The 12,607-nt window shown below is 51.5% G+C and overlaps 4 protein-coding genes across 4 annotated transcripts; 1 reads left to right on the plus strand and 3 right to left on the minus strand.

Moving 5' to 3' along the window:
* Nucleotides 1-3,139: 3,139 nt before the first annotated feature.
* K489DRAFT_376045 (uncharacterized protein) lies at nt 3,140-4,581 on the minus strand. The gene is made up of 4 exons (XM_033603823.1): nt 4,070-4,581; nt 3,843-3,996; nt 3,576-3,784; nt 3,140-3,494 (listed from the first exon to the last, which is right to left on the minus strand). Exons 1-4 carry the CDS (start codon nt 4,453-4,455, stop codon nt 3,347-3,349), a joined length of 897 nt encoding a protein of 298 aa, XP_033464924.1. The 5' UTR covers nt 4,456-4,581; the 3' UTR covers nt 3,140-3,346.
* A 2,359-nt stretch (nt 4,582-6,940) lies between these two features.
* Nucleotides 6,941-7,727, minus strand: K489DRAFT_310422 (NAD(P)-binding protein; the record flags this gene model as incomplete). The annotated part of the gene is made up of 2 exons (XM_033600702.1): nt 6,941-7,185; nt 7,238-7,727. 2 exons carry the CDS (start codon nt 7,725-7,727, stop codon nt 6,941-6,943), a joined length of 735 nt encoding a protein of 244 aa, XP_033464925.1.
* Nucleotides 7,728-8,645: 918 nt separating this feature from the next.
* Nucleotides 8,646-10,328, minus strand: K489DRAFT_376047 (uncharacterized protein). Its single transcript, XM_033603824.1, has one exon. It carries the CDS (start codon nt 10,257-10,259, stop codon nt 8,988-8,990), a length of 1,272 nt encoding a protein of 423 aa, XP_033464926.1. The 5' UTR covers nt 10,260-10,328; the 3' UTR covers nt 8,646-8,987.
* A 477-nt stretch (nt 10,329-10,805) lies between these two features.
* On the plus strand, nt 10,806-12,571 carry K489DRAFT_31201 (P-loop containing nucleoside triphosphate hydrolase protein). Its single transcript, XM_033600826.1, has 2 exons — nt 10,806-11,171; nt 11,229-12,571. The coding sequence occupies exons 1-2, from the start codon at nt 10,886-10,888 to the stop codon at nt 12,356-12,358; spliced, it is 1,416 nt and encodes a 471-aa protein (XP_033464927.1). The 5' UTR covers nt 10,806-10,885; the 3' UTR covers nt 12,359-12,571.
* Nucleotides 12,572-12,607: the final 36 nt, after the last annotated feature.

The raw sequence follows: 12,607 nt of genomic DNA on the forward strand, positions 1-12,607 counted from the left end.
ATCCTAGAAAATAATGATCATCATCTTCCTATCAGATCGGATAGGTGTGTGTGAGATGAACGCTGCGGTGTACCGCGCAGAGAGTGCAGGTGCGTTGTGTGTGTGTCTCGGACCACCACCTCCCGTTTCTATTGTAGAATTGTCGTCCGATCAGCCCACCACCTTTGCAGTAGGGCAAAACAGAGACCTGTCCACCCTTTCCAGCTTCCCTGCACCCATAACACTTTTTACACATGAAGGAGTATCGACAGCAAGCAAAAGATGTCCCGGCTGCGGCATCTATGCGGCATCGGACATATTATTTCCAATGTTGCGTGCTGACCAAGACGCAGTGAGCGATATGATAGTCGCCCACTGCTCAGCAGAAATCTTTAGTAATGACCCAGAAATTCTGGGGCTAGAAAGCATCTAGGTGCATCTGTAGAACGAATTCTAGTTCTTCTTCGACCAAGACGACGGAAAGGTATCGAGGGTCCGACCGAGGTGAGAATATATTCCTGCCTGTGATATTCGCGACCGGATCAGAGAAACATAGACGAGCAGGAAAGAAAGCGAGATCAGATCCGACGAAGCCTGCACACGCGCGCTCGTGGGTTCAACCAACATTCTCCCCTTCTATCCGATCGTGCCGCGGGGGTGGGAATTTTCGCTTCTTCGGGGCGCCCTGCAAGTGGCTTGCAAGTGTCCCTGCCAACCACGTGGGTGTGGCCTCGCTCGCCTCTTTTCCTCGGCGCCGTGGCGGCCTGGAACATTATCATCGAATTTCCACTTGCGCCTCTTGTCGGCATCACCGCCTACAGACTTCGGATCTCGTTGCCGCGAAACAACAACAACAACAACCATCATCATGTCATGTGCAGGGACAACTTCTCCGTCTACGTACGGTCACGGCGTCACCGCTCCGACTCAGACCATCTCCAGATCAAACGCGTAGCATTTGGGCATCTCGGCTGTTCGAAAGCAGCAATATGGATATGCGCACGATGAATTTCCCGTGACTGCATATGCCGCGCGTCTCTTGGAGCCACATTTGAGGGGGCCATCCCTCTTGCCTTTCCGAAGAATAAATCTGCTCATCGCAAGGACAAGGTTTTCGTGTGCTCCAATTATTTGCATGCGCATGATTAGACACTGTCGGTCGCTATAGCACAGTCCATGGCATTGACATCCAGATCTCCTGAGCGGTCCGCTTCTTCGTCAACATCTGGCAACGACTGGAGCGTGCACGAGCGTTTGCGAGGCTGCGCAAATAATTGAGACATGTGCAACGTTGCGAGCTACCCTACTCTGTGTGAGATACGGCATGTTTAGGCGATAGCACGTTCTAAAGTGGACCTCGGGAGTCTTTCTAATGATTACTATGTGCTCATGTGGCACTCTCAGCCCATGAAGTCTACGTTCGACAACGTCCCTCAAGCTTCCAATTGACGGCTTACCATGGCGTCGTAGGAGCGGGGACAAAATGCGATGAGGCTGCAGACGGGCTTATCTCTGATTGTGATAATCTTGCGTTGTGCTTCTGCAACCTTGTTCGGCGTACTTTGATATCCTGGGTCAGATCTCCCACAACACAAACAATGGCGGAGAATGGCTTGTCCTGGCGTTGCGGGGGTTCTATTGGCTGACTTACCACTGATGAGGTGGCTTGCTTTGCTCAAGGAAGGACTGTGGACTTTGACTTGACCTCGTCCTCGCAGATTCATCTACCATCACGAGGCCAATTTCCACGAATGGACGACAATCGACGATTGTGTTTGTCTTGAGATGGCATTTCAGTAGAGATTGGGAAAATGCAGACGCACCCGCCGACTGTACCTGAAGCATCAAGCAACTTCACGCGCAATCAAACAACATGTCAAGCCACGAAAAATGGCCGGGGACTTCTGCGGATTCGCGAGTGTCTACCAATCGCCAGGATGGCGTGGCATGAGTACGAGGTCATGTCGCCGACGCGCCTGCAATGTTCGTGTTCTGTCAGCACTTGACTCTCCTCGTTAAACCAGTGGCGAATGCCTGAGCAAATCTGCCGGGACATTCAAGCGATGCTGGAATACATGCCTGGGAACCATTTCCGCTGCATCGATACATTCTTTCGCCGTCGCCATGTCAGAGAGCTTCGAGATTCGAGCCCAACGAAGGTCAGGGCCATGATGCCTCGCTCGCTCATCGAGCCCAACCTTCGGATTCGAGGAAGGTCTTGATAGGTACAGTGATGATGAACACGATCGTTGTTTTGCCTCGTGGTGACGGGCCCTCTCCATGGCGAATCAAAGTCTGTATGTTGGGGACCTCTACAGTCCGGTGTTACAGGATGATCGGGCCATGTCTTCCTGATCGTGGTTTGTCTAGAGGGGTGCATTCATGTCGGATCCTCTGTCCTCGGTTCATGTCCCTTTGCCGACGATCGACTGTGGGATGTTGTAATTGGGCGGGGATCGGCAACCCATCGATGCTGGTGATCGGTATCCGTCGGTTTCGCTGCGGATGCCACTCTCATCTATAATCAAAAGCCCTTTGCTTGTCTCTCTGTTGGTGCCAGCTCTGACTCTCGTGGGCTTAGGCTTGTTGGCTGTTCATCCTGAGTATACGAGCCGAAAGCCTCTTGTGGAAAGGACTTCCTCATCATCAACCGGGAGTTTTCAAAGTGACCAAAAGGTTGAGACGTATTGCTGAGACTTGACATAACTTGTCGCTGGCTTTTCGCGTTTTCAGCAGCTAGAGCATCGTGGGTGGTACACGCGAACGCCTTCCTATGTCACATGTGTTGGGAATACCGAATTATCGTCAAGGTCTGCCATCAACCAAAAGTGCTTGACTTCTCTGAACTGACCTTGTGGTTGTGTATGATTGTTCATCTGTTGAACCTCGCATCGCTAGCCCAGGGTTACAACACAACCCTAATCGGGATGGAAGCTGAAGTTACCTTAGGCCTGGTAGATCATTTCATCTCAGCTCTCGTTTGTTGCACAGAAGACCGCCCCGATGCAATGCTTCGCATTTGAACAACTGGTAAGTATAGAGTAGAGCATTACCAACGGTCCGGACCTCTGACAAACCCCTCGAGTTGTAGTTCTGCACAGCCATGACTTGAGTAGGCGCACACGAAAGTTGACGCTCATACTGATGACATATTCGCATCCGCCAGGGCTACCGGATCAAGAGCACGAACAGTCGGAATCAAACGTCACCGATAGGCTCCGAAGATACAAACGTTATCATTGTTTCCATAACACTATACAACTCAGTCCATCATCTCTTCCATCTCGTACATTCGTTTTCGACAAACGTCGGGGTATCGTTGCTGTGACCGGAGCCTCGTTCCAGCCGTCGTTGAGATGTTCTCCGCTTAGACTTCAGCCTTAGCTTGCTCGCGAGCGGTGGCGTTGTCAACCTTTCCACGCTTTCCGCGACCGACGTCGGACCAGGGGAAGTGAGCCACCGGGATGATGAAGAACGAGTTGCTCGGGTCTGCCATACCGGCAAAGGCGTTATACCTGTGGAAGAAGATCATATTAGCATTGGGGCCAATCCGCTGCACACAAATGGCAGATGTGCGGAAGTGCGTTGTCACTTACCAGGCGGCAAAGGCGGCCAAGATACCAAAAGCGCCTCCGGCACGGATCAGGGCCATGTTGGGGGTTGTCGCGCCAGCATTGTATGTCGGGTTCAAGTATCCGACTCCCAAGCATAGGAAGGCCAAGTCGAGTGTGAAGAAGAGGAAGAAGAATGCGACCGTGGACTTCAGTGTCAGAATCAGGAGTAAGAAGGTGAAGATGAACCAGCCCTGTGAGGAATGTCATCAGCGAATTGCACCACAAGCGCAAGCTTCGAAAAGCTCTTACCATCAAGTAAATTCCGAAAGCAGTCAAAAATTGGGACCCCTGGAGCTCCTCGATCTCGAAACCACCGGGAGTCAGGATGATAGCAGTACCGATCCAGAAACCACCGTAAGATGAGAGCGCAGTTGCACCGAAGGTGTTGCCGATAGCCATTTCCCTAGGAACGATAACGTCAGCTCGCTATTCGAACTTGCAAGGTGAGTGCCAGCAGGCGGATCAGTTTAACATACCACATGCCAGCCAAAAGCTGAACGAGACCACCGTAAGCAAATGCAGCACCGACAACAATGTTCGGCTTGCTGAGACCATCAGTACCCAAGTTGATGATGGAGAGCACAAAGGTGGTGAGCGCGAATGCCGACAGGCCGAGGGGAGCCGGGTTGGCGAATTTGCGCTTCTCGGTCGACTTGTAGAGACCAGGTTGCAGTTCACCACCGAATGCCTGCAAGCGCACCGACTCGCCGGTGTTCACATGGGCAAGTGGATTGCCGCCGTAGTCATACGGCTTGCGCTGCTTCTGCAGACCAGTCGCGTGGTCGGCAGTGGAGGTAGTTCCGCCATTGACGGTGTCGCCGAGTCCGCTGTTGATAGCGTTGTGTTCCTGAGCAGTAGCCATGATGTTGAGCTTGTCTGAAGAGCCACGCGAAGAGAGTTGTAGGTTGTACGTGAAGTGGTTTTCGCCAAAGTCAAGTTCGCCACGGTCAGAAGAAAGAGGTCGGGTTGCGCATCCAATGCTATCTATATAGCTCGAGGTCCCTGAGCTCGTATGCGACCGCGATCGGGTGGAAGGTGTTCAAAGTTCCGACTATCCGGCAGCATGACGAAAGCATCGATCCCGTGCGCATTGGCATCTGAGTCCTTGTTGCGTCCGTTCACCCGACCAGATGGAAAGATTGATGTCGAGAGACATCGTTGTAGAAAGGTTTCCCTCCATGATGCACCAAGCTGGGCGCACAGGCCATAGCTTCTTGCTGGATGAAGCATAGAAAGCCCGACCTGCGTCTTATCCGCTTGTGGAGCCGCACGCGCTACCAAAGACAGAGTCTGGGGAAAGCGAAAATCGGTCTCGGATTATCGCAGAGGCACGAGACTATTTGCTGGAGAGTTTGATCCACAACCGCCACCGCAACACGTAGAAGAAGTCTCATGAGAGTTAAGAAGCAAAGACAGTGTTTTCAAAAACACACTCAGTGAAAAAACGCCATGGCGCTGAAGCAATCGGTGCACTATGACAATGTGGTGACAAATTCTGGCAATATCGAGGAGGCATTCGCACTGTTCGCCGGGGAGAAATTGACCGCTGCTGAATGCTGGCCCTTCTTCTCACCTCTGTCAGTCTGCGCCGAGCAAAGTCCGATACGTGACTGATATACAGCACATGGATATAGTGCTCTATCATTATAACGGAGGACAACTTCACCACGTTCCAACCGGGCGGCAGGATAAACGACCCTCGGATACGCGTGGACCAGTCGCACCGTGCAATCACCAATTCTCGATCTGTGCTGATAAATCGAAGCACACAGCAATCGCAGACTCCTTATGCATTGTCACTATTACGTAGCTTGTACACCCTCGTTCCGTGCTCCATTCGGCTGGGCTGATGCGCATTGTGGAATCTCTCGAGGCTAATATTGGCTGCAGGGATGGATCTGAGAGGCTCGTCCAGTAGTCATCACGCTTGGGAGCTCACCTAGGCAATCTTAGGACTGCGCTTGGGAAACATTGGCCATCGTGATGGACTCCAGTTACGATACGACCCGTGGACGTTAAGACCAGAGTACCTAATCAATTGCTTGCTTACCCCACCTCTCTTGATGTCATAGCGTGGACGCTTTGGCCCCGAGTACCTAGGTAGCGTAGAAGTGAAGCCAGCCCTGGGAGTGTTGGACATTCGCCGAAAAAACTATCGACCGTTCTGGCAACCGCCGCGAATCAAACAATTCGAAATGAAACAAAAGCAACGATATCGTACCCGTCATGGCCAATGTGTCGGTTGATGAAGTCGCATCGTGACAACTTGCAATGTCAGAGGGACTTCGCACACCGGCTCCGAACGCGCATGGAGTCTTTTCACGATGCGGAGCTTCGTCACGACTCATGAGATATCGTTGTAACGAGGCTAGAGGATCATGTCCGATGACGTTGTCTAGTCGCAATCTCGATCTGAGTCTGCTCGGGCCTCAGAGTAATTTCGAAGTCAGGCTCAAGCCACCACAGTCCAGGCATCGAACAATTTGTCAAGTCTGCGGCCTGCCCATACAAGTGAGGAACAGAGGATGTACTACATGCTCTGAAGAATCCAAACAATGGCTTTCTTCTGCGCATGGATTTGTGAATGCTCGCACAAGAGATGGCGCCTAGGCGGCATCATTGCGGGATAAGCATCCGCCACGTTCTGGTAGCACAGAGAAAGCCCAATAGGATCGTGAAGGCGTATGTTAGGTGAAACCGACGATGTGGCCCACAGACACATGGCTGATCCTAAGTGAATCTAGACGGCTCCTGCGAACCTCTGATTTGGATTGTTCTGCATGTAATTGTCCATCTCAAGATTTACTCCGCAATTTTCGAGAATCTCGACCTCCACATGTCTAGCGCTCCAGACAAGACATCAAATTTACCAGATATCAAGACAGCCTTGAGGCGACTAAAGTGGATCTGTGCAGTGCCTTTTCACGTGTTCCATTATGGCATGTGCACACGACAGCAGTCGGACATTTCTATAGCGACTAGATAGAAAGCGAAAAGTCAAATGTGCACGCGCGTCGGGGTTGGACCGCACGAGCACTTTCAAGGCTTCATCGCAGCTCGACTGGAAGAATCTAAATGATGCCCCAGCAAGCCATCACGCATCTTACAGATTCTTGTCTCTTGACCAATACTGTCTTTGACCGTAACTTGATCATGCGGCAGTCGCGCCCATATCGGCGGTGACAACAGCTATCCATCGTTCGCGTTAGTATGGCGTCGATATCTCACACATTGATGACAGGCTTCCTTTAAACTCACCTCCGTTGAGCATGCTGGCATCATCCGAGCACAAATAGGCGACCAATTTGGCCATCTTTTGCAAGTCGACCATCGACTTTTGTGGATCCTCAACTACAAAGCATCAAATGATCAGCGTGATGGCACACAGTCGCCTTGCGGGTGCATATCTTACATTGCCTCATAGCCAGTTCGAGGCCCTGCTGGTTGTATCCTCCGGCCATACTGTTGCCGATATTGGTCGCCATGGCGCCCGCCTGGATGGCGTTGCACCGAATGCCCTTGTTATGGTAGAATGCAGCCGTGTTCCTCGTCAGACCAAGTATACCGTGTTTCGATGCGGTGTATGCCGCGCCTATTGTACATGATCAGCACCTCAATATCCTACGACGTAATTGCCCACCTACCAGCTGCGCCTCCCTTGAATGCCGCGATTGATGCGATGTTGACAATCGCACCTCCCTGGATTTGGTGCTTTTGCATCAAGTTGATCGCGCGCTTGGAGATCATGGTGGGAGCGATGAGATTAACGGCCAGCACACGCTCAAACAGTGCCCGGTCGATAGTTCCTGCTGGATCGAATCTGTCCATAATGCCGGCGGAGTTGACTACGTAATCGAGCTTGCCGAACTTGGTCTCGATCTGTGCGAAGAGCTCATCCAGCGCTGCTTCGGATGTGATGTCGCATTGAACCGCCAGCGTCTTTTCAGGATATGCTGATGTGACCTTGGCCGTGAAGTCTGCGAGGAGCTCGGCATTGATATCGCAGGTCACCACGTTGGCGCCGACAGACAAGAAGTGTTCCACAATAACTCGGCCAAGGCCGCCTCCGCCTCCGGTCACCAATACCGTTCTGTTAGCATGTTGTGAATTTGAGACTGGTGCTGGTGCAGCCATGATTTGTGAGTGATCTGGCTAGGAGCAGGGGTCAATTGTTGCGCGGTATCCAGATCTTTTCCACACGTGTAGACTTCTGGTGTAAAAGAGGCGATCAAACTTGGGAGGCTTGAATGAATCGTATTCATATACAGCACGTTCACTAGGCGCTCACATTTAACCTGCATACGCTCTCGTGTTACCTTCCTGTCTCCTCGTTCTTCGTTTATGCTGCCACACCCACATAGGCTTCGAGCAAAGCGACCATTCAGTTCACGCCGAGTCTAGGGACGCTTCCCACTGTAGACCCTACATAAGGGTCTCCGAGGTCCCCGCCTGTTCAGTTGAAAAGGCACATGTTTGGGGCCCCCTGACATGTCGCTGTTTGCCGACTGGCCACTTGCACCATACTTAAGCAGGCGACTATATCGATAGTTGTCGAGATTATGGAAATCGTGAATACCTTCAGACAGGGCCATGATTGGTCTGTTCGTGATATTGAACTCTATCTGCCAATTACGCCAGCACCGATACGAACACTGGCACCTGAGGCACCAAACACAAGGGGTCAGTCCTGACAACCCTAGGGTTAGCCTCACTGCAATACTTACCCAGGTGAGCCTCGCGACGAGACTCACCAACCAGCTCACGAACACCTAGGTACTCCATATGTATGTATCTCAACTATATAGGTAGACAGGATAACCTTAAGTTGTCCTGTGTTCAACTCATGTTCCATACTCACTGATTGGAATCTCAACTTCACTCCGTACTCGCATTACCGCATCGTTCTCCAGAACCCTCTTCTAGTAGCACAGACCCCAATCTAGGCCTTTGGATCTTAAGAAGTACTTATAAAGGTATAGGCAAGGGACAAATTGTGTTAATGATTATTCAGATTAACGAATACCTCGTTGGGATCTGCTATACGGGTAGGAAGTCGCAAACAGTCTCTTGGATTAGAGAGATGGCAGTCCTGACAAAATTACTCGAAACGTGATTAGATGGGCTTTATAGAGTACGCGTTTATCACCAGTAGCAAGGTCAAGAACGTGGGGTTATTGATCTTGGACAGAAGAGGGCGATGGAGAGACCGGTGACAGAGAGATGGAGATGAGTAAAGGAAGCTTTAGATGGAGGAAGGGGAAGACTCATAGCTGTCGTAACTTGTGAAGGATTGAAGAAGTTGAAATCACTTGATCCCGCTTCTTATCCATCCTCGATTGCCAGAAGCCTGAAAGAAGACCTACAGATCGCGTCTCACTAGAAAATGGACGAGATTCATAGCATTACATGCTGCCATGGTAGTGTCATGGAATTCTTCGCAGTGTCCTTGAGAAACTCAAGAAATCCCTCAACGCCATCCGCTCCGATCGTCCAGCCATCCTGCTCAACATAGGCTATGAGCATCTCAAGGATGTCAACCAATCGTAATCGTCGGTGCGGGTTCCACGGACAATCGATGTAAGTGTTGGAGTCGTCGAATGGCTGGAAAAGCTTCCAATCCGAGTGATTTGAGTCGATGCGACCGCCAACACCCTGAGCAAAGTACGAGACATGATCCATGCGAGGATGTCCACCGTGGATCAAGTGAATGCCCTCCGCCTCGTTGGAATCCCGAGTCGCGAGGGTAGGGAATATGATCTGTGATGTGATGCTGCTGAGACCGAGCTCGAGTGCTTGGACGCTTGGGACTGTCAGACCAGGCGCGATGCAGAATGGACGGCCGGATTTCAGTTGTGGGGGACGACGGGCTCGCTCGAGGAAGCCCTTTGTGAACGTGTATCGCTGCGCGACGCCGGAACGCATGTCCACATGCAGAGGTATCTCCGAAATCCATGGTGTCTGCTCGTCATCTTGAATGAAACTTTCCGCAGGCATGCGTGCCGTGATGCCGTCCAGAAGCCGTGTCCACGTTTCCAACGTCCGATCGAGCTCGCTTACATTCTCCGGGTGCCAATTCATGAAACACGGTCCGCCGATGTAATTGGGGTCCGTGGGATCATCGCCGTCATAATCCAGACATATGTGGCCTAGATCCCACATGTCGAGCCAATTTTCGAATATTTCTTGCAGCGGCACCCACGCATCGTACGACCCATCACCTTCACCTCTAGGAAAACTTATGAATCGGGCGCGTCCAGTCGTCTGGTCGAGGAAAAGACCTCCTTCTCCGTCATGTGATTCACGACAGAGACACAGGTAGTTCTTGGAATCTTCATCGTCAAACCAGTCTCGATACATCAGGAAGAAGCCCAATGATAGAGGGTTGATGAAGGGCATCAGTAGTGTGTCAGCTACGATCCCATCGTACAATCGGCATTCCTTCACGAATGCTGCTACCTCGGGCGTGACACGGTCCGCGATAGGCCACTCGGGAGAGGATCCTTGAGCGATGTCATCGTTCGGGACGGGATGAGCATTCGCTGGGTTGAAGAATTCCGGTCGTAGGGCGGCAGCTTTTTCGACAAGCTGGTTGTAGAGCTTTGCACATACGTGTGGATCGAAGTCGGCAATATCCAGATTCTCGAGGGATGGGGGGTCAGACGACATACTTGATCATGTAATGCGATGATACAGGGGGAGGTCATAAATCATAGAACGCATCTACCTAATGTAGCGCTAAAAGAGGAAACTAGGGCATTTTACTATTAGAGGCAAAATTACTATTTATTTTAACTATCCGGCTTAGCTAAGGGCTAACATTAGCTACGAAGGGTCACTTCCTTAACAGCGGGGCCGGATGTGAGCTTGAGCAGCGCGCCCCATATCGTGAACACTCGTGGCTACATCAGCCCACGACAAACCTGGGCTAGGCATATTAACAATGAGGTAAAGGGCGTTGATATGTTTTGTAACCCGTATACAGAATCGTCATTCTCTTTCAAATTCGACCAGACCATATTATATAAAATGGCCGGATATCGACAATGTAGCCGTCCAACAGGCAGCCATGGTCACTCCCGCAGGCATCTGCCAGATGCGGAGCCGATCCTTCGTGCCAGCAAGCTTGCCTGACGATCATGTCAGACGTAACCCATACCGCCGCCAGCAGCCCACAAGATCGGGAGGCTCTTTCATATCACAGCTTCTCAGGCACGACCAAAAGTCTCACGTTCGTCATTCACACAAGGCGGTTGTAGACTCTCGCCTTCCGCCAACGCCTTGATTGCTTCAACATGACCGCCGGCACGCCAACGCGACACCTTGCAACGCGCGGCGGTGCTGCTACGAAGTACTTCGACCATGCCAGTGCTCCACGCGTCAACACCGATATAATAGTCGTCGAGGCTCTTCGTCGCGAGTATCCTCAACTGCATCTCACTGTAGTGCCTCAATTTAACTGCAATATCCTTGGCTTCGCTGCGGCGGGGAACGCCGCTGCAGCACCAATCGACAGCGAGCAAGATCGGCTCTCCACACGCACATATAGTGCTCCACCTAGCAGACTGGATGAGAGCAGAGGTAAACTTGCAGACTCGGTCGCGTTCGGCAAGTTTCTTGTTGACTGGAGGAAGAAAGAGTACGTGATATTTGTGGCAGAAGGAAGAGATGGAACTGGGCCTTATCCAGTCTTGAATCAGTATGTCCTGTCACCTTCTGTCGAGGCGACAAACAACCTTCTACTAGAAGTGGGTGCATGGAGCAGTCAACTTCACAACGAAGTCTGGGTCTTCGATGGTGGACGATGGCAGAAGAGTGCCGAGTTGTGGCAAAGTGTACAGAACTCTCACTGGGAGGACGTCATCCTGGATGAAAGCATGAAAAAAACATTGATTGACGACGTGGCCAATTTCTTCGACAGCCGCGATGCTTACGCCCGCCTGAAGGTTCCATGGAAACGCGGTCTCATCTACTATGGTCCACCTGGAAATGGCAAGACCATAAGTATAAAGGCTACGATGAACAGTCTTTATGCTCGTGAACGACCCGTGCCGACTCTCTACGTACGGACTCTCGCGAGTTATGGTGGCCCGGAGTACAGCCTGAACCAGATCTTCCAGCTCGCTCGTCGCGAGGCGCCCTGCCTACTCGTGTTTGAGGACCTCGACAGCATTGTGAATGACCGAGTTCGCTCTTACTTTCTCAACGAAGTCGATGGGATCCGCAAGAACGATGGTATCCTCATGATCGGCTCCACCAACCACCTAGAAAGGCTGGATCCTGGCATTTCTAAGCGACCATCGCGATTCGACCGCAAATACTTATTTCCGAATCCCAACGAAGAGCAGCGTGCAGCCTACATGAAATACTGGCAAGGGAAGCTCGCAGACAACAAAGATCTGGAATTCCCGGACAAGCTCTGTCCCGCCATTGCCAAGATCACGCCCAAATTCTCCTTTGCTTATCTCCAGGAAGCCATGGTCGCGACGTTACTTGCTATTGCGCGCCATGGTCAAGGAAAGGTTGCGACTCGTACAACTTGCGTGGGCTGCTCGCACATCCACGAGAAAACTGCTCCTGGCGCTGTTTGCAATGTTGAGCCTGTCGAAGTGTTCACAGAGCTATATTATTTTGCCTTGAGGGTGCGTGCTGTGGACAACGACGATCCTGATTTGGACAATTACGTCTTGTGGAGGGAGATCAAGCGACAGGTCCGAATTCTGAAGGAAATGATGGGTGCCGACGATGGGACCGAATCCGAGCATTAGAAGTAACGACTTTGTACGAATTTATGATTTATCTTCCTTGAACTTTCCGGCAGTCGTAAGTCGCTCAACGCAACCTATGATATTCTACGCCGAAGCGCGTCACTGCACATCGACGATACTCCGATTAGACTCGGCCATGTGATTCATGACCCGCGGATGAGTACATCTTACCGCACAAGCGCACTCGCACTACGGAGGGAAGAGCGACAGACATGAATGGCTGAAATGTCCGCCTCAGATGACGGTGGT

The sequence above is a fragment of the Dissoconium aciculare genome (genome assembly GCF_010015565.1).
Source record: "Dissoconium aciculare CBS 342.82 unplaced genomic scaffold K489scaffold_1, whole genome shotgun sequence".
NCBI classification, from domain to species: Eukaryota; Fungi; Ascomycota; class Dothideomycetes; order Mycosphaerellales; family Dissoconiaceae; genus Dissoconium; species Dissoconium aciculare.

What these genes read in the sequence shown, in the direction of transcription:
- K489DRAFT_376045 (XM_033603823.1), bottom strand. Translation starts at nt 4,455, where the DNA reads ATGGCTACTGCTCAGGAACACAACGCTATCAACAGCGGACTCGGCGAC. An exon ending in CAGCTTTTGGCTGGCATGTG is followed by an intron (nt 3,997 to 4,069) that starts GTATGTTAAACT and finishes TATCGTTCCTAG; the next exon opens with GGAAATGGCTATCGGCAACA. An exon ending in TTGGCCGCCTTTGCCGCCTG is followed by an intron (nt 3,495 to 3,575) that starts GTAAGTGACAAC and finishes CTTCTTCCACAG; the next exon opens with GTATAACGCCTTTGCCGGTA.
- K489DRAFT_376047 (XM_033603824.1), bottom strand. Translation starts at nt 10,259, where the DNA reads ATGTCGTCTGACCCCCCATCCCTCGAGAATCTGGATATTGCCGACTTC.
- K489DRAFT_31201 (XM_033600826.1), top strand. Translation starts at nt 10,886, where the DNA reads ATGACCGCCGGCACGCCAACGCGACACCTTGCAACGCGCGGCGGTGCT. An exon ending in CAGACTGGATGAGAGCAGAG is followed by an intron (nt 11,172 to 11,228) that starts GTAAACTTGCAG and finishes GGAGGAAGAAAG; the next exon opens with AGTACGTGATATTTGTGGCA.